At 42.6% G+C, this 26267-nt stretch overlaps 1 protein-coding gene across 1 annotated transcript in view; it reads left to right on the forward strand.

Annotated features, from left to right (window-relative positions):
• Positions 1 to 26267, forward strand: part of PIWIL1 (piwi like RNA-mediated gene silencing 1) — a 474823-nt gene that overhangs the window by 210132 nt on the left and 238424 nt on the right. The window contains exon 12 of the mRNA XM_089653649.1: positions 18633 to 18820. Coding sequence (XP_089509775.1) covers positions 18633 to 18820 — 188 coding nt within the window. The remainder of the gene's footprint in view (positions 1 to 18632; positions 18821 to 26267) is intronic.

A 26267-nucleotide genomic window follows, 5' to 3' on the forward strand; every position in this document is an offset into this window, starting at 1 on the left:
CGGCCTTTTACCACATCACGTGATCAGCTGCGTCCGTAGGACACCGATCACGGAGATCGCCGGGTGTGCGCCCCCTGGGGCGCGCAGGAGAGCGCGTTCTGGGGGGACGTCATGACGTCCACCCAGAACTGGCCGGCCACAGTGAAGCCGTCATTCGGCTATCTGCGGTCGGCAACTAGTTAAAGGACTTGTCAAAGACCACGTCCTGTCTTTTTTTACACTACACTTTTTTAATTTTGTGAATGAGCAGCAGTGCCATGTACCCCATTCTCATTCAGGTAGGGTGGGGGTGGGCGGGATCTTAGGGCCCCCTTGTTAAAGGAGGCTTCCAGATTCTGATAAGCCCCCCTCCCACAGACCCCCACAACCACCGGCCAGGGTTGTGGAGAAGAGGCCCATCAACATGGGGACAAGGTGCTTTGGGTGGGAGAGCCCCCCTACCCCAAAGAACCCCCCTTTGTTGAGGGCATGTGGCCTGGTATGGTTCAGGAGGGTGGGGGGCGCTCTCTTGCCCCCCCCCCCCTTTTCTGACCTGCCAGGCTGCATGCTTGGATAAGGGTTTGGTATGGATTTGGTGGGGACCCCACGCCATTTTTTTTTTACATTTCGGTGTGAGGTTACCCCTTAAAATCCATACCAGACCCGAAGGACATGGTATGGTGGACCCCACGCCGTTTTATTTTAATTGCCAACCTTTATTTTTAGATTCAGCTGTCAAAATATATATTTAGACCTTCAAAATATATAAAATCATTACAGAAGTAATTTTAAAGGATAAGAAACAAAAACAGAATCAATTGAACTAAGGAAATCAAATTAGAATACATAAAGATATGCCTAGCCACAAATAGTGCTGTTTGTTAAACACAGTAGACACAGAGATTTACTATTAATCAGCGTCTAAATAGAAAGCGCCCACAGCAGACGGCTAAATTGTGTCCTGCACATGCTCATTTCTATCCCTGCTTAGACGTTGGAAAAGCGTCTAGTTCTTGACTGTCATGAATTCCCTTAAAAAACTTACTGAAAATTTTTTTTGAAATGTAAGATATTGTTTTAAGTGAAGTACAGATATTTGGGAAAGCAAATTTCAATGTGAACGTGTTTCTGCAGTGATTTTTCATTGTGTTAGACGTGCTTCTTAGCACAACTGCTTTCTTAGACTGATTCCTGGATTGTGCCTAGTTAGTAAATTCGCTTTCAAGTCTACTTGTTAGACTCTTTCTTTAGTAAATGTCTTTGACGTCTAAAAGTAGACGGACTCTATTGAAAAGTAAACTTTATCCTACGGAAATGTGTCTAGGCACATTAGTATATCAGGATCTCAGAGTCAGCAATGTCAAATGATCTGGACAAGTCATCTGCACTGGCATTTTTGGAACTGGGCCTGAAGGTAACGTCGAAGTTAAATCTTGCAAAGAAGAGGGCCCATCGTGCTTGTCTGGGGTTCAAACGCCATGTGGACAGGAGATACTGGAGGTTCTTATGATCAGTATAAATCAGAATGCAATGTGGAGATCCCTCCGGCAGATGTCGCCATTCTTTCATTGCCAGCTTCATCGCTAGCAGTTCCTGATCATCGATGGTGTAATTCTTTTCGGCATCCAAAAACTTTTTAGAGAAGAAGGTACACGGACGGAGCTTACCATCATGCATTTGGAGGACGGCCCCCACATGAAGCATCTACCTCCAAGAAAAAAGGCTGGAAAATGTCCGGACGTATGAGAATAGGTGCAGAGAGGAAGGTGGATTTTAGTTTGTGGAATGCACTGACTGCCTCGAGGCAAGGTTCTGGCCTTGGAACCCTTCTGGGTCAAAGAAGTGATTGGGGCCACCAGCGAAGAATAGTCAGGAATGAACTGGTAATAGATGTTGGTTAATCCCAAGAAGCGTTGTGTGGCTTTCAACCCAGAGGGCTGAGGCCAGTTGGAGATGGTTTGGAGTTTGGCAGGATCCATAAGCAGCACTTTATCCATAAATATGTAGCCTAGAATAGGAACCTGAGTTTGTTCGAAGTGGCACTTCTCCAATTTTGCATACAGGCGGTGGTCCCGAAGACGTAGGAGAACAGTACATACGTACTGACGATGAGTTTTTAAATCTGGAGAAAAAATGCATATGTCATCCAGATAGACAATGACACAAACATACAGGAGATCAGGAAAAATGTCAGTAACAAAGTTCTGAAAGACGACTGGGGCATTGCACAAGCCGAAGGGCATTACAAGATATTCATAATGGCCGTCTCTGGTATTAAAAGCTGTTTTCCACTCATCACCCTCACTGATCGTAACCAGATTATATGCTCCATGGAGGTCAAGCTTAGTGAAAATTTGAGCATCCCGGAGTCTGTCAAACATTTTGGAAACCAGAGGTAAAGGGTACCGATTCTTAACGGTGATAGCATTGAGACCTCTATAATCAATGCCGGGCCGGAGCGTACCATCTTTTTTCTCCACAATGAAGAAGCCAGCCCCAGCAGGAGAATTGGATTTACGGATAAATCCTTTCTACAGATTCTCCTGGACATACTCAGACATGCTTGAGTCTCAGGAATGGAGAGAGGGTGAAGTTTACCTCGAGCTGGAGAAGTCCCAGGTTGGAGGTCAATAGCACAATCATAGGGACGGTGAGGAGGCAAACAGCATCTTTCTTACAAATGACGTTCATGGAAGGCCTGATGATGCGGAGGGAGTATCGGAGAGGTGGTGACCTCAGCCCCGGGTACACACAGAGGTGGAAGCACTTTAGGGAGATAAGTCCAATTGCATTGTGACCCCCATGACAATACTTGGCCAGAATTCTAGTCAAGATAGGGTAAATGTTTCTGCAACCATGGAAGTCCAAGAATGATGGGACTTGATGACTTAGGAAGGAGATTTCCTCACGATGAAGAACGCCTGCATGCATAGTTATGGTGTTAGTTCAAAGTGTAGAGGTACTAAGGCCATGGTAGATCCATCAACTGTAGATAGTGACGGGTGTCATCAAGGGGACAAGAGGAATACCCAATTTAGAGGCCAATGATTGTTCAAAGAAATTTCCGGCTTCCCCAGAGTCCACATGAGCCAAAACCTGATATGAGTTTAGAGCCCAAAGGTATAACAACTCAAGGGAAGGTGGCAGAGTTCAGGTTCTGGTCTAGATCACCTCCCTCAGAGTGACCTAGACTCGAGAGTTTCCTGGACGGACTGAACAAGACTTAATTACATAACCCTCAGCCCCACAGTAAAGGCATAGACCAAGTCTTAGGCGACGCGATCGTTCTTGTGGAGTGCGGCGTGTTCGGCCTAACAGCATAGGTTCCTCGGATGTCGGTACAGTTGCAAAGGTTGATCATTCAGGGGATTTTTGTGAAAACAGGAGCTAACAAACCCACTTGGAGGTGACATGGACCAGCCCTTTCCAGATCTCGCTCCTGGAAGCGGACATCAATTTGGATGTGGTGGGTATGGTTCTTCCAGTTAGTTTGTCTTTAATATGGTCCGCTAGACCCTGCCAAACGGTTGCATAAAGGGCCTCATTATTCCATGCAAGTTCCGATGCTAAGGTGCGAATCTGAACTGCATACTGACCAACCGTCATGCTACCTTGACGAAGCCGAAGAAGTGCTCCCGCAGCAGGTGAAGTCCTGTCAGACACATCAAAGGTTTTTCTGAAAGCTTGCTGGGAGACTGGAAATAGTGGGATCTTGACGCTCCCACACTGGCGAGGCCCAAGCCAGTGCTTCAGCTGAAAGGAGGGAAATCATGTATGCCACCTTGGAACAATCAGTAGTAAAATGATCGGCTGCTAGTTCAAAATGAATAGAACACTGATGAAGCCCTGACAAGCTTTGGGATCACCAGAGAAGTGAGACGGTGGAGGCAGCTGAAGTTTTGAAGGACTGTGTTCTACTGGGAGAACAGTGGTAGTTTGAGCAGCAGGGACGGGACAGGAGCCGAAACAGGGTGAGGAAGTGGACACAACCTGCAGCTGATCCAACTGGGAGGCGAGTTCCTGCAGACAGTGCATAATTTGTTTTTGATAGGCCTGATGGACATCTACTCTCTGCGCCAAACACTGAAGTTCCAGGAGAGGCTGCGGTGTCTCCGAGGAGCTCATGGCCTGAGCAAACTGTAAGCACCTGTGGTAGTGAGCCCTTGTATATATACTCAACTTGGGGTTCCCCAGGGCGCAGAGTCTAAGCCCCAGCCTGCTTCTTCACCAGAACCCCAGGATGGTGGGGATGGACTTGCAGCAAGCTGGGACGAGGTTGCGGCCCCCAGCTATGCCCAGCTGAGGATGAAGAAACCGCTCGCGGGAGCAGATAACAATGGGAGGAGACAAACGTAAATCCGATAGACTAGCCGAGGTCAGGACAGGCGAAAAAGAAGCACAGTCAGAGAACGAAGCCGGGGTCGGTACACAAGTAGTCTCAATGCAGGATACAGGCAATAGCAACACACAGGAGCTCAGAGAACTAGGAAGTTGCTTAGGCAAAGTGTCCTAGTCTGAGCATGTATTATATAGGAAGGCAAACAAGGAGGCGGGCTAGGAAGTGATGGAAGAGAAGGAAATAAAACCCAGAGAACAGCAGACGACGCCCATAGGTGAGCACAGACAAACACACATGTACAGGGATCAGGAACAGGACTGCAGTAAGGAGGTAAGAACACAAACAAGAAACTGCAGGCTAACTTGTGACAGCGGCCTTTTACCACGTGATCAGCTATATCCAATGACACAGTAGATCATCGAGTAAATACAGTTGCCAGTTATCGGCAATACTTTCCTTACACTGTGACAGCGTGAATAAATTACTGCCGATAACTGGCAATTGTCAGAACAGATCGGCACTGATCATCAAGGCACTGATAATCAGTGTCCAGAAGTTGCGCCCATTTGTGCCGCCCAGCAGTGCCCCCCGTCAATGTTGCCCAGCAATTGCAGCCAGCAATGCCGTTAGTGCTGCCAGTCAGCACTGCCCCTTTGATAACGTGCTCGGGCACGAAACGCGTTAGGGGAGCCAGGGTGGTGACATTACGCCGCACAGGCTTGTGTCAGGCCGTCGGCCATCTTTATTTCTTTCACCCCATATTGTGAGTGCTTTTTCCATTGTGATCTGTTTTTACCTGGATAATAATAAACATACTGCACTATCAGCACTTTTTTGTTTGGGCTCGTTTGATTGCGAGCCCCCCCCCTAGGGTGGATTCTTGTTCTGATTCTTCATCTATTACTGAGAGTGATCCCCCTGTTGGTTGTGCTTTGTACCTGTTACCTGGGCAGTGATCCCTCTGCTGGATGGATGAGGGTTCCTGTTCCCTGGAGAATGATGACCATTTGATACCTGTCCTTCGGTTGGTTGGCCAGATGATCCTTGCATTTTCATCATTCCATATCCAGAGGATTAGGAGTGGTTTAATTACTCAAAAGCGCATAACATTGCGCTATCTGGTTAGTGCAATTGACACTCATTTTCAAATCACTGGAGTCACGGTTTTCACCTCAATATTAAATTTGGGATTTATGTGCTTATTGTTATTATTAAAGTCACTACCTGCACAGGAAACGTCTGCAGACGTTCATCGCACTGTAATGTAGCTTTAGCACTCCACAGCGCATAAAATATCTGTTTATTCAATATGTTTTCAGCACTGCATATATTTATTAGTCAGCAATGCCCGTCAGTGCCGCCCATCAGCGCTGCCTATCAGTTCCCATCATTAGTTTCTATCTATGCAGCCTCATCAACGCACATTAGTGAAAGAAAAATTACCTGTTTGCAAAATTTTATAATAGAAACAATGTTATACTTTTTTTTTTTTGTTTATAGTGAAACAAAGAAAATACCCAGTGGTGATTAAATACCACCAAAAGAAAGCCCTATTTGTGTATTGTGTGAAAAAAATTAGAACAATTTCGTATGGGTACAATGTTGCATGACTGCGCAATTGTCATTCAAAGTGCGTTAGCGCTGAAAGCTGAAAATTGGCCTTCGCACCAAGGGGGTAAAAGTGCCCGGTAGGCAAGTGTCTGAGGGGTTGCATTTGTGTACCTCTTTAAATTGTTTGGACAGACTATGCTCCTTCAGACCTTTCTTTATGTTAGTAACATGTTCCTTAAGTCTCAGTTGTAGCTTTCATTCCCCTTTATTTTCCTACATACTGGAACCCACAGGGGCTTTTTACAGCAGGTAGTTGACAAAAGGTGCAGTGGAATAAAATACATTTTTTGATTGTATAAGCCATATGTGTGACATGGCACACAAAAGTTTCAGTCCTCCTTGTATATTAACATTTGTAATCCTGCATATTGTGCACTTTCTAGAAGGGTATATGCCTTTCAGATCATAGATTATCTTAACAACCTTGGAGGAGAAATAACATTAACTAATTTCTTCCGTAAATTGGAATATTTTCTACAGACAAATTTGGGTTTCCTAGGCACCATGGATCCCAAAAGCTTGTCATTCCTTATGATGTGTCAATAACACTGTTCAACAGGTAAAAAGTTTTGGGCATAAAATTAGCTAATCTTACATAATTTTGGGGTGCTGAAAACGAAAATGACCCTAAAAAATGTTGATTGGCTCTAGTTTCCATGATATATTCACCCATCTAATGACGTAAGCCATTCAAAATGATGATGCAACTTCAGCTGCATATTGCGCAATTGATACTGGTGACCAATATAAAATTGCATGTATACTAAGATGATGCAATATTAGCCTTTAATTGCATCACTTCACTGCATAAAAGCTGCAGTATCTGTAGCTGATTGTAGTTCGACAGCGTCTTTACATTTAGTTTTATGCTTATATAGGATACTTAGTAATGCCTCGAACTTGTGTGAATAAAGCAGATAATTTCTGCTATATCTGCGGTGAAATAACTTTTATCTCACAAAAAAGGAGGATAACAGGAATGATTAAGAAAGCCTACAACTTGTATTTTGGCTGCAAGATAGGAGACCAGGACAAGAGCTGGGCACCACCTATATGCTGCAATTCTTGTGGGACGGCACTGGAGCAATGGTTGAATGGAAAAAAGGCATCTATGCCTTTCGCTGTGCCAATGATTTGGAGAGAGCCAACAGATCATGTTAGTAATTGTTACTTTTGTATGGTGCCTCCAATTGTAAAAGGGCTAAATAAGAAGAAAAAGTTATCTGTGCACTATCCAAATATTCCATCGGCAATACGTCCAGTTCCTCATGGAGAGGGGCTACCAATTCCTAAAGCACCAGAATCCTTCGTGGTTGAGTCAAGTGAGGAAGAACCTGAAGCGTGTAGTCACGTGCAGTTGTAAGAGATAGCCCTTTCCTCGAATACAAGAGAAAAGCCAAGAGAAGCAAAACCGACACAAACTGAAGACAAAACTAGTGAGAATCCTAAGTATTAAAATGATTCAACTTAGCTTATGGCTATAATTTTTCTTGGTAATCCTATGCAATATATTATGCCATTTAGGCTTTGTTATGTAGTCAATATCACTTGCTTTATATTTGTGGAAAGACATCTATCTATATAATTATTGTGCATTATGTAGTCATTACGCCTATAGTAGAAAACTTTCCGTTTACAGAAAAACTACAGCCAATTGACAAATTTCATTGTTATATTTGAACTCAGAATGTGAAATTCATTAAGAAATGGATCCTTTTGTTTCCAAAACTGGCAAAAAATAAAAATTTGTTGAACAGTGTAATTACTAATAATCTGTTCAGCCTCCTTGTATTGGCAGTTGAAATTTGAAATAAATGCAAATTCAGACCCTTTATCTTATCTTTTGATTGACTGTTTTTTCTTTCTTATCCCACCTACATAATTTTTACTCAGATTGTACCTAATTTTCGCTAATTTTCTAGGATCAAAGCCCTTATCCACAAATCTTTATTTAATAATTTCCGATTTCTCAATATATTCTTCCAATTTAGAACAATTTCTCATAAGCCTACTAAACTGTCCCCTAGGGATTCCCTCAAGCCACATTGGGTGATGTCAACTCGACGTAGGAATGTATCCGTTACGATCAGTGGCCTTAAAATGGTTTTTAGTATGTAACAACCCTTCATGGGAAAAGATGCGTAAATCCAAGAAATCAACAGAGCGAGTGTCTATCTTTTTAGAAAATTCTAGCCCATATTCATTAGTGTCTAGAAGGGTGAAAAATTCTAATAAAGAATCCATATTCCCTTCCCATATGACCAAAATGTCATCAATAAATATCCTCCAGATCTTTAACCTCTCCCATTTATGGCTAAAGATTACTTCCTCTTCCCACTTTGCTCCAGTCTAGAGAACATTTTCATGTCAAACTTTCTCCCATTTCTACTCCTTTTTTCTGGATAAAAAATTCTCCATATAAAAAATAATTCCTCTGCATACCAAGCTCGAACATTTGTAAAATTAATTTTGTTTGTTTATTTTCCAAAATCTCCAACCCTTTAGTAATGGTGGCCGCATCCTTGAATCTCTTAACCTTTAACTCCCTTAATTCTATATGTACCATATTTTTATAAACCTCTACATTGTTACTTGTTGCTGAGAGATTAAAGGTCGAATAATTTTTCAATCCGTTATGTACGAATCCTTGATTAGGGACCACATTTTTAGCTTTTGTAGTAGGGCCAGGTAGGGAGGCAAAATATCTCTTAATATTTAAATTCACAATATATTTGTTTAGATCAAGATGGGTAATACATTTATTCAGACCAGTTTTCGGAGCAAATTTCAATCCTAAATGCAAAACTTTGGTCTCCTCCTTTGACAGAGAAACTGAATTAAGATTATATATATCTTTACCTATCACTCGTTCCTTCTCTTTTTGTTTTTTTCTTCTTCCTCCCCTACATCCTCTGTGTTAGTGTACAGAGCCTCTCCTGAAATCCTTACCCCTTCGTAATGTGGATCGTTTTGGGTTCTCCTTACCCCAAGGAGTGGTCCTTGGGGTCCTTAATTGATAGCCGTGGTTGTATGTTGGGGTCCTTCTTAGATAACCCCGATTGTGTGTTGGAGTTCTTGATTGGTATCCCTGATTGTACATTGGGGCCCTCGGGGGTAGCCTGGGGGTCTCACAAAACGTTGTTATTCTTCCCCCTATATCTGGGACTAGAGTTATATGCAGGGCCTTCCTCTCTCAAATTTTGTCAATGGATGTAATCTGGGGCATTATAATTAACATACTCACCACCCAGTCTATACGGGGAGGGGGAGTCACTTTGTCATGACCTGTTTGTTGATTCTGTTCTCTAAGTGGATATATCCCTTTTACCACTCCTTTCCTATTAGGTGCTGTCATATCCCTGTTGTATTCAGGGACAGGTGATCTCATTGTGGATGATGCTACTGAATTACTCTGTTTTATAATCAATTCCTGCCATTTTTATATTTTGTTGGCCTAATAGTCTATATCTCTCACATATTTCTTATCTGTTTTCTTTTCAAACTCCGTGTGTTTCTTAGATATATTGTCTGATAGCTGCTGCATACTGCATAGCTGTATATGCATAGCTGCATATATTCTTTCCTCTTTTTCAACTTGCTTACTGGGCTCTTATACCCCCTTCCTGCCCAGGCCAGTTTTCATCTTTCAGCGCTGTTGCACTTTGAATGACAATTGTGCGGCTATGCAACATTGTACCCATATGACATTTTTATAATTTTTTTCACACAAATAGAGCTTTCTTTTGGTGCTTTTTGATTGCTGCTGGGTGTTTTATTTTTTGCGCTATAAACAAAAAAAAAGCAAAAAATATGAAGGAAAAAAAGGTTTTCTTTGTTTCTGTTATAAAAGTTTGCAAACAGGTAATCTTTCTCCTTCACTGATGTGCATTGATGAGGCTGCACTGATGGGCACTGATAGGCCGCACTGATGAGGTGGCACGGATAGGCAGTACTGATGGGCACTGATAGGTGGCACTGACTGGCAGTACTGTAGGGAAGCACTGACTGGCGGCACTGTAGGGAAGCACTGATTGGCACACGTTTGTGGCACTGCTTTGCACTTGTGGGTGGCACTGCTTGGCACAGGTGGGTGGCACTGCTGGGCACTGATTATCAGTGCCCTGATGAACAGTGCCAATCTTTTTTCTGACAAATTCCAGTTACTGGCAGTACTTTGCTCACGCTATGACAGTGTGAGTAAAGTGCAACCAATAACCGGCAACTGCATTTACCCGGTGATTTGCTGTGTCATTGGACACCGCTTATCACATGGTAAAAAGCTGCTGTGATTGGCCTTTTACCACATCACGTGATCAGTTGTGTCCGTAGGAAACAGCAATCATGGAGATTGCCAGGGCGCGTAGGAGGGCGCTTTCTGGGATGACATCATATGACGCTCTGCCAGAACTGGACAACCGCTCTGTTATTGTCATTCGGCTACAGTGCGGTTGGTAAGTGGTTAAATGTTTCTAAATTAGCTGTCATTTTTTGTATCAGCCCTATACCAAATTATGTGATCAGCTGTGATTGGCCCTTTACCACATCACGTGATCAGCTGTGACCGTAGGACACAGCAATCATGGAGATTGCCAGGGGTGTACAGGAAGGCGCTTTCTGGGAGGACATCATATGATGCTCTGCCCGAATTGAACAACCGTGCTGTAGCTGTCATTCGGCTACAGCGCGGTTGGCAAGTGGTTAAATGGTTCTAATTTAGCTGTCATTTTTTGTATTTTATTTTCCAACTTTATTAGCTTTCTTTTTTTCCTTGCCATCAATAATTCAATTATTGCTGCTCACAACTAGCACTCTCCACTCCTTTATAGACCCTTCATCTACCAAGCCATCATTTAGAGCCAATTCCCACTATAAACATCTCAGTATTTTATTGTTGTAACGATTATGTGCAATAGAGACATGGAAGCTGTATGTGACAGCCATCTTGTTAAGGTCTCAGCCATTTTGTTTTTCATGAACAATCATCTTTCTCCCCTCCTTCTTGAAAATGGAATTTGTGGCTGTAAGTTGTAAGGAACTTCAAAAGAGCCTCTTATCTTAATCAAAACACTAATAGATGCCAGCTCCAGAGCTGTAAACCGCTAATTAGTCTTGACAGGATGTCTGTTTTGCAACAACACTTTCCTCTGCCCTATCGTAAAACAATAACTCAGTCAAGCCATCACACATGGCCTTTTAGGCAATTAGAGCTCTAGGAATGCAGAGCGTACCATAAAACGTCTATTCCCCATGCAATTCATAGAATTCAACAGGAACAGGGTACATTAATATTAGGTGTATATTTGAATGGGGAATATCATTCTGAACAAATCAAGGTTTTACATGACTAGCAGTCTCTTCCCTCCTCGGTAACAAAGACACGCTGTGTTTGGTATCCCTGGGTTTGAAATATAATTCTGAATATTAATCTGCCAGTTGCTAGAATACCATCTGCACATACTGGAAGTTACTAATAGTAGTATGACACTGTAGTTGGGATTTGGTCATAAATTTGGTGACCTCCTAGCACCCATCCCCTAAACTGGATGGTTGGTCAATTTTTCTCAGGCGACACTCTTCTGATATCATAGAAAAGGACTGACAGGCCTTAGGAAGGGGAACTCTCATTTAACATCAATCAAGAAACATCTTAATGGACTTGAGAGCCAAGGCAACATTTTTTTTCTCGGACAATTGGACTCTGCTAAACCAGGACTGTGCAAGTATTCTGCCTTCTTAACTCCTTTATTTTTCGCTGTTGCATTATTGTTCTCTTTATGTCTTTGTAACATCTTTTTCTGTAAATATTTTAATTGCACCATTTTGACCATTTAATTAATAAACCCTATTTTGAAAAGTGTTGAAACTGTCTCTAAAGCTTTTACTGCAAACTAAAGAATCCCTGTCTCTTAAAAAGTGGTGCTGTATACAACAATCCTCTGAATATACCTGTCTGTGGTGACAGTGTGTGTTGCAGACGCTTATGCTAAAATAATAGTGTTATTGCTAGGATTTTTGAGTTTCTTGCTTCTCTGTAAAAAGGCAGTGGTGGCAGTGTGAAGGGTTAATTGCGTAATTAACCAAATGCAGTAACAATCACTCTCAGGCTGCTGGCACATAGATTGTGGCTCTGCTAGCTGGGTGCAGCTGAGAGTGGCATTGTTACGAAAGTGACAGCGTGGTGTGAGTTTGGTGGGTCCTTGGTCACGAGTTGGTGAGAAGGGCAGGGGTTGGGCACTGCGTTCCGTCACGATTGTCTTTCAAATGCTTTTCAAACGTTAGACTATCCCACCATAATTTATTTGTTTTTCCATGACATAGCAAGTCCTTTTAAAATACATTTCCAAATTCTCTTTTTACATACATACAGTGGGGCAAAAAAGTATAGTCACCCACCAATTGTGCAAGTTCTCCCACTTTAAAAGATGAGAGAGGGCTGTAATTGGCATCATAGGTAGACCTCAACTATGAGAGACAAAATGCGAAAAAAAATCCAGACAATCACATTGGCTGATTTGGAAAGAATTTATTTGCAAATTATGGTGGAAAATAAGTATTTGGTCAATATCAAAAGTTCATCTCAATACTTTGTTATATATCCTTTGTTGGCAATGACAGAGGTCAAACGTTTCCTGTAAGTCCTCACAAGGTTGGCACACACTGTTGCTGGTATGTTGGCCCATTCCTCCATGCACATCTCCTCTAGAGCAGTGCTGTTTTGGGGCTGTCGCTGGGCAACACGGACTTTCAACTCCCTCCAAAGGTTTCCTATGGGGTTAAGATCTGGAAACTTGCTAGGCCACTCCAGGACCTTGAAATGCTTCTTACAAAGCCACTCCTTCGTTGCCCGGGCGGTATGTTTGGGATCGTTGTCATGTTGGAAGACCCAGCCACGTTTCATCTTCAATGCCCTTGCTGATGGAAGGAGGTTTGCACTCAAAATCTCACGATACATGGCCCCATTCATTCTGTCCTGTACATGGATCTGTCGTCCTGGTCCCTTTGCGGAGAAACAGCCCCAAAGCATGATGTTGCCACCCCCATGCTTCAGAGTAGGTATGGTGTTCTTTGAATGCAACTCAGCATTCTCTCTCCTCCAAACACAACGAGTTGTGTTTCTACCAAACAGTTCTATTTTGGTTACAGTTGACCATATGACATTCTCCCAATCCTCTTCTGGATCATCCAAATGCTCTATAGCAAACTTCAGATGGGCCCGGACATGTACTGGCTTAAGCAGGGGGACACGTCTGGCACTGCAGGATCTGAGACCCTGGCGGCGTAGTGCGTTACTGATGGTAGCCTTTGTTACGTTGGTCCCAGCTCTCTGCAGGTCATTCACTAGGTCCCCCCGTGTGGTCCTGGGATTTTTGCTCACCGTTCTTGTGATCATTTTGACCCCACGGGGTGAGATCTTGTGTGGAGCCCCAGATCGAGGGAGATTATCAGTGGTCTTGTATGTCTTCCATTTTCTAATTATTGCTCCCACAGTTGATTTGTTCACACCAAGCTGCTTGCCTATTGCAGATTCAGTCTTCCCAGCCTGGTGCAGGTCTACAATTTTGTTTCTAGTGTCCTTCGACAGCTCTTTGGTCTTCACCATAGTGGTGTTTGGAGTGTGACTGTTTGAGGTTGTGGACAGGTGTCTTTTATACTGATAACAAGTTCAAACAGGTGCCATTGATTGATACAGGTAATGAGTGCAGGACAGAGGAGCCTCTTAAAGAAGAAGGTACAGGTCTGTGAGAGCCAGAAATCTTGCTTGTTTGTAGATGACCAAATACTTATTTTCCACCATAATTTGCAAATAAATTCTTTCCAAATCAGCCAATGTGATTGTCTGGATTTTTTTTCTCATTTTGTCTCTCATAGTTGAGGTCTACCTATGATGCCAATTGCAGGCCTCTCTCATCTTTTTAAGTGGGAGAACTTGCACAATTGGTGGCTGACTAAATACTTTTTTGCCCCACTGTACATTCATTTCGAAAATCCTTTTTAGACGCACCTTACCGGAAGGTGGAGAGTACTGGATGGAGCCTTCATTCAGTACTCGCCTATGACAAAACCAAATGGGCTAATTTTTTTTGCCATGGCTTGGCTTCTGACCAAGTCTTTTCCACTTATATGGACTTTGCGGGTCAGCTAGTTCAAGGTCTTCAATACCTAAGTAACGTTGCTCTAGATTTGGGCCGGTTGGTCTCTCACTGGTCTGTTTCCATTGTAGTTTTACAATGGATTTTTTGGCCTTTGGTGGGTATTCTCCTTCTCTGTGTGTCTCTACATGAACTAATTAAGAACATCACCGATAGCAAGAGCACCTTCCTAACTCAGACCTGGAAGGCGAAGGAAGTATACATGGCAACTCAAAGCCCTCAAGCCAGCAGAGACGCCCTTTACATGTAAATGGTCCCCCAACTCACTATCTTCATCTCATCAAGGTTGGGAAAGTCTCTTGTTTGCAAACTGCTAGTTTTTCCACGTTCACTATTCCAGCAAAGGACAATATCCATCCGCTTCTGAACAGAGAAACCTTGACCACCTTCTTAACCACTTGCCTACAGAGCACTTATACCCCCTTCCTGCCCAGACCAATTTTTAGCTTTCAGCACTGTCAAACTTTGACTGACAATTACTCAGTCACGCAACATTGTACCCATATGAATTTTTTTTCCTTTTTTTCACACAAATAGAGCTTTATTTTGGTGGTATTTAATGAGCACTGTTTTTTTTATTTTTTGCTCTATAAATGAAAAAACAACCAAAAAATATGAAAAAACACATTTTTCTTTGTTTCTGTTGTAAAAGTTTGCAAATAAGTATTTTTTCTTCATAAATCTTCTGCAAAATTTATACTGCTACATATCTTTGGTAAAATTAACTTAAATCTTGTATATTATTTGATTTTTGTGAAAGTAATAAGAGTCTACAAGCTACTGTACCAATCATTGAAAATTGATCACAGCTGATGTACATACGTCCTATCTGTGAGGGACCGCCGAGCGGCACCACTAGCACTCCACTGGTCAGGCGTGCCCAGAGCGCGGAGTCTAAGCCCCAGGGTACTTGTTCACCAGAGCCCCTGATGGTGGGGATGGACTTGGAGTACCCCGGGACCAGGTCCCCTCTACTGAGCACACCTGTCAGTGGTAGGGGTGTTCGCCAGGGGCTCCAACCAGGGAGAGCCAGATGTGAGGAGGTCGGGTGACCCCGATGGGATGGATGGATGGCTGAGCAAGTGCGAAGTCAGACGGGCTGAGTTGGTAACGGAGAGGACGGTATGGTACAAGGGAGCGGGCAGAGAATCGTCGGGTCACACGCCAGGTCAGCAACAGTAGGTCAGAACTAATGAGGGGCATTCAGAAAGAGAGGTCAGGCAAAGCAAAGGTCTGGGCAGGAGAAATCAGCAGGTCAAGAGCAATCCGGGTCAATAACTTACTTAGGCACAGGTTCAGAATCACAGGATACAGGTAGGACCAGAAGGCACTGAAATGACAGCTCAGGGACATTTAAATATCCCGCCCTGCGCTGCCATTGGTGCCCAGCGGGCGGCCGCGGCTTCTACTGCGTTTGCGCGTACTCGAACGCTGCGGCTGGCCCGGACCTAGTGCCCGTGTCCCTGCACAGGGCGGTGCACTGCGCCTGCGCCGGGACCATCGCGGCGGGGATCGAGGGGATCCCTGACACTATCTCCTTTCTTGAGACACTAACAAGCTAAGACAGTACAAATACCACCCAGATGACCCCTTTTTGGAAAGTAGACATTCCAAGGTAGTTAATCAGAGGCATAGTGAATTTTTTTAAGTTGTAATTTTTTCCCCCACAATTCTATTGAAAATAAAGATCTCCCACAAGGCATATGCATACTTGCAACTACACCCCAAAAACACATTCTGCTACTCCTCCTGAGTATGGGGATACCACATGTGAGACTTTTTCACAGTCTGGCTACATACAGAGTCAAAACAAAAGGGATAACAGGCGCATGTTGTGGCATTCCAGGTATGTTTGATGAGTTCGAAATGGGCAGGGGTAAGGGTAATCCTGTAGGCACTAAGGGCACGCTGCATAGGAGCAAAGCAAAACTCTGCAGAAGGGAACAGATGGTGCTTTGCATATGCAGCACAGATGGTGAAGCCTGGTAGAGTCTCCAAGATGGCCGGGATCAGCACATGTGGCGTCTGATGTCATCAAAGCGTGACGCGTTTCTGAGCATGTGCGGGACGAGAGGAGTACAGTCACGCTCTTTTTATCAGGCAGGGAGGAGCAGGGTGTGAAGGAGCCTTATGTAGAGCAAGGGGCGGATGATGTACAGGGGCAGGGAAAAAAGCAGGATACTGTCACAGAGCAGCAGACAAGCTGTCTGTGAACTGGAAAATTAATGACACTGGTGAAGGGATAATATACTTATATAAACATATCATAAAACGTGGGTTTAACATAAAAGCAAGATCAGCACAATATAAAAGGCATTAAATAGTGAATGTTGGTAACAATACGAGACACTTAGAGGTAATGTTAAAAAGCACGGCATTAGCAAAAAATACAAAAATCAGAAAAAATTCAAAAAGCAAACTGAAAAAAAGGGGGGTGAGGAAAGAAGGGGAGAGAAGGAAAAATTTTTTTATTATAATTGTAAAAATATTATCTCGTATGGAGAGACATTAAGGTATATAAGGTAATGAAAATAGTAAAAAGGGAATTTAGAAAATTGTTGTAAAAATGTATATAATAAAAGAAAAGATATATTTAAATTGGTTATCCACATTGCTCAGGGTGATCCTGCTCTCATCTGTGAAAAGCACAGGGCGACAGTGGCGGATCTGCCAATTCTGCTGTTTAATGGCAAATGCCAATCGAGCTCTATGGTGCCGGGCAGTGAACACAGGGCCCACTAGAGGATGTCGGGCCCTCAGATCACCCTCATGAAGTCTGTTTCTGATTGTTTGGTTAGAGACATTCACACCAGTGGCCTGCTGGAGGTCATTTTGTAGTGCTGTGACAATGCTCATCCTGTTCCTCCTTGCATAAAGGAGCAGATATCTGTCCTGCTGATGGGTTAAAGACCTACGGCACTGTCCAGCTCTCCTAGAGTAACTGTCTGTCCCCTGGAATATCTCCCATTCTCTTGAGACTGGGAGGCACCGTAAACCTTCTGGCAATTACACGTATTGATGTGCCATCCTGGAGGAGTTGGACTGCCTGTGCAACCTCTGTAGGGCCAGGTATTGTATTATGCTACAAGCAGTGACAGTGACCCTAGCCAAATGCAAAACTAGTACAAAACAGGCAGAAAAGATGAGTAGGGAAACATGTCAGTGGCTTCCACCTGTAAAACCATTCCTGTTTTTGGGGTTGTCTCTTTGTTGCCCATCTAGTGCACCTATTGTTAATTTTATTAACACCAATGCAGCTGAAGCTGAATAACAACTCCTCTGCTACTTAACTGACCAGATCAATATCTCAGGATTTTAATAGACTTGATGCTATACTCTGATCAAAAGGTTTTCCTTTACTTTTTTTTGAGCTGTTCTTCTGCAGCCTGTTTTCAGGAACTTCAACAAATATCTCTTTTATACACCTGGGATTGTATCCAGCATGTTCAGAAATAATAGCATATCAATAACCATTTAAACTTATTTTAAATAACATCAACCATTGAGAACAACCCAATCACTACGTTTCGAGTTGAAAATATGTCCAAAGGCATTTAAATAAATTTTCCCCCTCTCTTAGTAGAAAGGTGACCAAAACCGCATAATAATCTGTCTGTGACAAAGGGAGGGGGAGGAAGGGAGCTGTCAGACAGTGGTATAGGGACTGGCTTAGAGCCCCTTACGAAGCTCCTTTATATAGGGTTTAAGCTCTTTCTAGAAGGTTCCAAAAGGTCAGCTGACCTTTGTTTATAGGTCATGTTACCTTCCAGAATGTTTCCCAAAACCTGTCATTTTCCTGGCAGATCACATCTGTGTCAGAAACACATTACTAGGCAGATTTCCCACAGTGGCCCAGGTGTGACCCGACCCCTAACAGCCCAGGCGCCTGTGGATAGAAAAAAGGGTTGCCTTGAAACTGCCCACACACGCACAGCTCACACAATTCCTTGAGTGCTGGGGACCTTAAAATAGGCTCCCGTTGTACTTCCATTCTAATTCACTCAACTCTTTTAAGGCTTATCTTGTTGCTTCTATGTCTTCCCATTGCCAATTGTTACCCATCTTTCTTTTTCATTACTTGGGGATGTCCCAGGGTCTATGAATATCTAGTCTGTGTCCTGTACCGTATGATTTAAAATGAGAGAAATTGTGACTTGCCTATAAATTTTGTATCTTGGTGTACAGAACTCAGGACACCCTCCTTTCTTTTCCTTGGTTATTGCGTGCTACAAAACTGAGGTGTTATAGAATTGCACAAGGTGTTCAGATATCCTAAAAAGCTTTGTAAGTGCCCAGCCACCTAAAGTTATGAGTTTATAATCCAGAATACTGTACTCTTAAAATATGGAAATTACTGATAAGTCAAAATGTAGGGCTTTTTTTTACCCCATACTTGTATAAATGCATTTCAGAAGAAGTAAACTACTGTACTGAAGCCTTGAGTTATTCAAATATTTTAATTATCTGATTATACATTAGTCTTTAATGTCGAAAGAAAATGAACAAGTGTTTTTGTCTTACTTTTTTTATTTTTTTTCAATAAATCTTTGTAGGTAGAATACAATCCACAGACTGCAGACTGGTCAAGAGAATTGAGAGGACCCAGCCTAATCCATGTGAAACATTTGGATAACTGGTTGTTGATATATGCTCGGAGAAACTATGATGCAGCTAATATATTAACACAGAACTTGTTCAAAGTATCGCAGCAAATGGGCATTAGCATGAGTACAGCGATCACGTAAGTGTTGCTGAAGTCTTCAGAATAATGTGTGGTTAGTGTATAGTTTAAAAGATTGTTCTGTATTGTTATACTGTATATACAACATAATCATATATGTGTATATTTGTATTAACTTTGATTATTGTAATCAGCCCTTAATGCAAGAATGTTATTTGAATTTACTCACCTTTTATATAATTGAATACATCGTTGCTTGTAGAACCTAGCAGGCATATTAAAAAAAAAAAGTTAAAGTATGGTGTGTTCGTTCTCTGTTAAAAGACATTGCAATTTAGATTATCCACCTGAGCTCCGGAAGATTTTCCTCCTTCATGACCAGGGCATTTTTTGCTGTTTGACACTGTGCTACCTTAACTGGCAATTGCACGGTCATGCAACACAAAGTAAATTGATTTTTTTTTCACGCAAATATAGCTTTTTTTGGTGGTATTTAGCTACCAATGGTTTTTTGTATTATTTAAACGAAAAAATACCAAAAATTAAGATATTTCTTTTTTGTTTATTGATGGACAACCTATTCTTCCTTATCCATTACCAAACAATATTTTATAGCCTCAGACAACAGGAATAGGACAGTAAGCAGAAAAAAACTCGACACCTCCTATGTGCAGTCCTCTCTTGGCATTAAGGCCTCTCTGATTTTCCTGGGAGTATTGCTTAGGGCTCATGGCCTTGATCCACGGATGGGTGTCTTTTCTTTGGCCCGTAGGTTTACATAACACCCGTTTTCAGGACGGGGGGGTCTTCTTGCTGGTTAGCCAGCCCATTGACCTCCCACGGGGGTATGCAATTTTATTCCCTCCTGCTTCTAAATGGAGTTTCTTTTCTTTCCGGCGGTCAGGCTTTTATCCCCTCCAATCTTCAGCTCTTGCCAGCACGTCTGCGGGCTTTATGCAGGGCTGTGCAGGACCTGCTCTTTTGAGGAGTGATTGTCCTGGTCCCCGAGTCTGAGCAGTTCTGGGGAATTTACTCCACTTTGTTCACAGTTCCAAAGTCGGACGGGGTTCGCCTGATCCGGAGTTTTAAGACTCGGAATGCCTTTATGTGGGTTCACTAGTTCAAGATGGAATCCATTTGCTCAGTGGTGGCCTTCTTCCCCCAAGGGGATTTTCTGGTCTGCATAGACATCAAGGATACTTACCTGCACATTCCCATTTGCAAGGGACATCAGCATTTCCTACACTTTTGCTATTGGAGATGCACATTTATCAATTTGTGGGTCCGCTCTTCAGTTTGGTCTCCGCTCCCCTGGTGTTTTCCAAGGTCGTGGCACCGATCTTGGCCTAGCTGAGACAAGGAATTGCTGTGGTCGGTTGCCTAGGAGACTTGCTTCTACGAAAAGGACTGGGTGAAGATCACCATGTATTCTCTACTAGACTTCGTGTTTACCCTGAACCTCAGTAAATCTATGTTGCTCAATCCCAGGGCATGGAGTGTCTGGAACTGATTCGGGGCAGGCCAAGCTGTTCCTCCTATCGGACAAACTCCAGATGATCTGGTCAGCGGTTAGACAACTCTTGTCCTGTAAGTGACCCTTCCTGCGTTTCTGCATGCAGGTTTTACATCTGAGAATGGTATCCTTTGAAGTGGTTCCGTATGCCCAGTTCAATATGAGAATGCTGCAGAAGGAAAAACTTTCCAAATGGAACAGATCTTCTGCTTCCCTGGACAATCTGATTAATCTGGAACGGTTGGCAAGGGCCTCTCTTCTCTGTTGCAGCAGTCTCAGTCTCTACGACTTGGAAAGTCCTTCCTTCCACTGGTGTTAATTTTGATGTCAAATTTCAATTTAGCTTTAGTCATAGTCTTTTGACTAAAATTCCATGTTGGTTTTAGTCGTATTTTTTTCAGCTTAATTCTAGTTAACTAAAATCTCCACTATTATTTGCAAACAAAAATATTGCTTTTTGACAAACAGAACTGCAAGTTTAAAGTGTAAAAAAGCAAAAACCTATAAACTCTGTTGGCTGTAATGCCATTGCACATATTACCTGAATATGAAAACTTTAACATTTCTCTGTCAATAATGAAAACCAAGTAACATCTTTATAAACAAACTATAACATTGCTTTTTGACCACTGTTAATTTTGACAAATTTCAATTAGTTTTAGTCAGTCTATTTACTAAAATGCCATTTTAATTTTTGTCGTATTTTAGTCATCTGAATTTTATATCTGTGTAGTTTTCATTACTGAAAACATGCAGCTGTTGAAAATAATGTATTTGTTTTCAACATAACACATCTTTCAACTTCACCAGATAGTGGTTGCAACGAATGCCTCCCAGGCTCGGGAGGAAGTCTGGAATTATATCCAGGGTCGCTGAACTCCTGAGGAAGCTCGACTTTCCCGTCAGTGTCCTGGAGCTTCGAGTAATCAGGCTACTACTGACGCATTGATTGCATCGCCTGAGGGGTCTATCAGTCAGATCCATTCGGACAAAACCACTGTGATGGCTCAATTCAGTCATCAGGGAGGTATGATAAGTGCAGCAGCGGCACTGGATGCGTCTCACATCCTACAATGTGTGGAAAGGTTTGTTTTCGACTCTGTCCACCATACATATTCCAGGTGTCGAAAACTGGCAGGTGGATTATCTAAGCAGTCAGATGCTGGTTTAGGGGGTGTGGTTCCTGAACCCAGAGGTGTTCCATCAGCTTTGTCTTTGCTGGAGGACGCTGGACGTGGATCATCTGGCATCCCGTTTCCATCGGAAGGTTCGTGGCAAGACTGTTGGATCCTCTGGATACACAGGTGCGCTGGTGGCACCATGGAATCAGTACAGTCTCATCTACACTTTTATACCCCTCAGGCTGATCCCTTGACTGCTGTGCAGGATAGAAGCAAAAAACATACTGGTCATTTTGATGACCCTGGACTCTGCTTGCCGCCCTTGGTACGTTGATCGGGTGCAGTTGGTGGCAGACTTTTCTTGGCAGCTGCCTTTTGGGGGGGAGGAGGGTGCTGTCTTCTACTCTGCTTTGATGTCGCTGGCTTTGATGGCATGACTTTTGTAAGCTAGGTTTGAAGGACAGGGTGCTTTCTAGCTCATAGATTCCTACTGTGTTAGAAGCTTGTAAGTCTACCTTCCAGAAAATTTATCATCGCTCCCGGAAAGCTTATCGTTTGTTGAAAAGCTTTGGGGTTCCACCCTCACTGCATCACGGGGAGCGGGAAGGGGGAGGGCTTTCCTTCTACGTAGTGTTGATCAGAAGCTTGCTTTAAATATGATCAAAGGTCAGGTTTTTGTTCTAGCTGTTTTTTGTTTAGCTTCCCTTGGTTACACTTTATGTTGTTTGAACATTTGTCAAGAGGATTTGTCATGTGGTGCCCCCGTATTTTCCTCGTTGCTGCCGTGGGACTTGCATTTGTTGTTGTGGGCTCTTCAGTAGCTGCCTTTAGACTGCATTCAAGATATTCCATAGCTTATGCTTTTGTAGATGGTTGCCTTCCTAGTCACTATCACTTTTGGCCAGCGGGTGTTAGCTTTGGCAACTTGCCCTGTAAGCTGCATTATATGTTTTTTCTCCTGGACAAGGTGGTGCATTTGCCGCCCCTTCTTTTATTATGAAGATGGTGTTAGATTTCCGCTTGAATGCTGACATTCTTCTTTTCTTGTGTCCTTGTCTGCCGCCCCCTGTGGTAATGGCTTTGCACTTCTTGGATGTGGTTTGAATGATTTGTGTGTATCTCTGTGATTACCGCCTTCCGGAGGTCTGATTCGCTCCTTCTTCTCACAGACAGTCCGAGGAAGAGCATGGCTGCCTCTTCTGCCACTGTATCCCTATGGATCAGCAGAAGATTGTGCAGGCGTATGCCATTAGCAGGTGTCGACCTGTCTTCTGCGCACCCATTTACTGAATTTAATAAAGTGGATGTGTTGCATCCTCGATGCTAGTTTTGGCTGCAAGGTCTTGCAGGTGGCTGTTTAGGACTTTCGGGAGCCCCTACGGGAGTGGTTCGGTGTTTTGGCTTGTTTTCCATAGTTTTTCTCCTTTAGTTGCTCTGTTTGGTTATGGATAAGAAAGAAGAAGCTGTGTCCATCAATGAATGAAAGCGAAAACAGGATTTTTCTGTTACTCACCCTAAGGTCCTCAAAAAATTGAGCTTTGTCATCTCAAAGCCATTGTTTTTAATTTCTAGGGCCTCTTTAATGACTTGCATAGTACCACTGGATTGGTTTAAGGCCAATGTGGTGCCTATATTTAAAAAGGGATCAAAATATTTACCAAGTAACTATAGTTCTGTTAGTTTTAACTTCTACAGTCAGGTCCATAAATATTGGGACATCGACACAATTGTAACATTTTTGGCTCTATACACCACCACAATGGATTTGAAATGAAACGAACAAGATGTGCTTTAACTGCAGACTGTCAGCTTTAATTTGAGGGTATTTACATCCAAATCAGGTGAACGGTGTAGGAATTACAACAGGTTGCATATGTGCCTCCCACTTGTTAAGGGACCAAAAGTAATGGGACAGAATAATAATCATAAATCAAACTTTCACTTTTTAATACTTGGTTGCAAATCCTTTGCAGTCAATTACAGCCTGAAGTCTGGAACGCATAGACATCACCAGACGCTGGGTTTCATCCCTGGTGATGCTCTGCCAGGCCTCTACTGCAACTGTCTTCAGTTCCTGCTTGTTCTTGGGGCATTTTCCCTTCAGTTTTGTCTTCAGCAAGTGAAATGCATGCTCAATCGGATTCAGGTCAGGTGATTGACTTGGCCATTGCATAACATTCCACTTCTTTCCCTTAAAAAACTCTTTGGTTGCTTTTGCAGTATGCTTTGGGTTATTGTCCATCTGCACTGTGAAGCGGCGTCCAATGAGTTCTGAAGCATTTGACTGAATATGAGCAGATAATATTGCCCGAAACACTTCAGAATTCATCCCGCTGCTCTTGTCAGCAGTCACATCATCAATAAATACAAGAGAACCAGTTCCATTGGCAGCCATACATGCCCACGCCATGACACTACCACCACCATGCTTCACTGATGAGGTGGTATGCTTAGGATCATGAGCAGTTCCTTTCCTTCTCCATACTCTTCTCTTCCCATCACTCTGGTACAAGTTGATCTTGGTCTCATCCGTCCATAGGATGTTGTTCCAGAACTGTGAAGGCTTTTTTAGATGTCGTTTGGCAAACTCTAATCTGGCCTTCCTGTTTTTAAGGCTCACCAATGGTTTACATCTTGTGGTGAACCCTCTGTATTCACTATGGTGAAGTCTTCTCTTTGATTGTTGACTTTGACACACATACACCTACTTCCTGGAGAGTGTTCTTGATCTGGCCAACTGTTGTGAAGGGTGTTTTCTTCACCAGGGAAAGAATTCATCCACCACAGTTGTTTTCCGTTGTCTTCCGGGTTTTTTGGTGTTGCTGAGCTCACCGGTGCGTTCCTTCTTTTTAAGAATGTTCCAAACAGTTGTTTTGGCCACGCCTAATGTTTTTGCTATCTCTCTGATGGGCTTGTTTTGTTTTTTCAGCCTAATGATGGCTTGCTTCACTGATAGTGACAGCTCTTTGGATATCATCTTGAGAGTTGACAGCAACAGGTTCCAAATGCAAATAGCACACTTGAAATGAACTCTGGACCTTTTATCTGCTCATTGTAATTGGGATAATGAGGGAATAACACACACCTGGCCATGGAACAGCTGAGAAGCCAATTGTCCCATTACTTATGGTCCCTTAACAAGTGGGAGGCACATATGCAAACTGTTGTAATTCCTATACCGTTCACCCGATTTGGATGTATATACCCTCAAATTAAAGCTGACAGTCTGCAGTTAAAGCACATCTTCGTTTCATTTCAAATCCATTGTGGTGGTGTATAGAGCCAAAAATGTTAGAATTGTGTCCATGTCCCAATATTTATGGACCTGACTGTATACTTGGGAAGATACTGGAGAGTTTAATAAATGACCACATAGATGAGTTATTGCTGGAAAATATTTTAAGCAACAGACAGCATGGATTCATGAAAGACAGAAGTTATCAAACAAATCGGCTTTTTTTTTATGATGAGGTAAGAAAAACCTTTGACAGAGGGGTGGGGGTGGACGTGGCATACTTGGATTTTGCAAGAGCATTTTGACACAGTTCCCCACACACGGCTGATGTGTAAGATAAAGTTTACAAGCTTGGAAAAATTAGTTTGTAAATGTATCGAAAACTGGCTAGAAGACCGTATTTAGGGATTAATGGTTAATGATTCATACTCAATGGTTTAGGGTTGTTAGTAGTGTATCTCAAGGTTCAGTGTTGGGACACTTATTGTTTAATATATTTATAAATTATATAAGATCTGGGATTAACAGTACAGTTTGCAGATGACACCAAGCTATGCAGTGGAATAACGTCCTTACAGGATGTCTCTAACTTCCATGTCGACCTCATTGCACTGTTTAATTGGGCAACTATGAGATGTATTGTTGATAAATGTAAATTTATGCACTTGGGGACTAAGAATATGCATGCATCATATGTACTAGGTAGTGTACAACTGGGGGAATCAATGGTGGAGAAGGATCTGGTGGTTCTGATAGATCATAAGCTTAATAATGACACGTAATGCCGAGCTGTGGTTTCTATAGCGAGCTAAATACTCTCTTGTATTAAGAGGTGTATAGTCTCCTGAGAGAGATATAATTTTACCCCTGTACAAATCATTAGTAGTACTTCATCTGGAATATGTAGTTCAGTTTTGGCCTCCAATTCACTAAAAGAATATTGGGGAACTGGAGAAAGTGCAGAGAAGGGTAACCAAGAGGCATTGAAGACCTCCGCTATGAGGAAAGATTAGAGGAACTGAATTTATTCTCTTTTGAGAAGAGGAGATTACGGGGAATATAAAATCAACATGTATAAATACATCAGTGGTCCATACAGTGCCTTGAAAAAGTATTCATACCCCTTGAAATTTTCCACATGTTGTCATGTTACAACCAAAAACATAAATGTATTTTATTGGGATTCTTTGATAGACTAACACAAAGCGGTACATAATTGTGAAGTGGGAGGAGAATGATAAATGGTTTTCAACATTTTTTACAAATAAATATCTGAAAAGTGTGGCCTGCATTTGTATTCAGCCCCCATTACTCTGATACCCCTAACTAAAATATAGTAGAACCAATTGCCTTCAAAAGTCACCTAATCAGTAAATAGACTGTTTTTCAGTAGTTTGGCATTTGGGTCATTGTTACTACTGATAGCATGTGGCGATACCTGGACCCTACAGATGTTGCACAGGCAGTCCAACTCTTCCAGTATGGCACATCAACACGTGCCATTGCCAGAAGTTTTGCTGTGTCTCCTAGCGCAGTCTTGAGAGCATGAAGGAGATTCCAGGAGACAGGCAGTCACTCTAGTAGAGCTGTATAGATCCGTAAAAGGTCCTTAACCCATCAGCATGGCCAGTATCCACT

This window comes from Staurois parvus, unplaced genomic scaffold (genome assembly GCF_062004578.1).
Source record: "Staurois parvus isolate SC_StPar_1 unplaced genomic scaffold, SC_StPar_1.0 ptg000719l, whole genome shotgun sequence".
Taxonomy (NCBI): Eukaryota; Metazoa; Chordata; class Amphibia; order Anura; family Ranidae; genus Staurois; species Staurois parvus.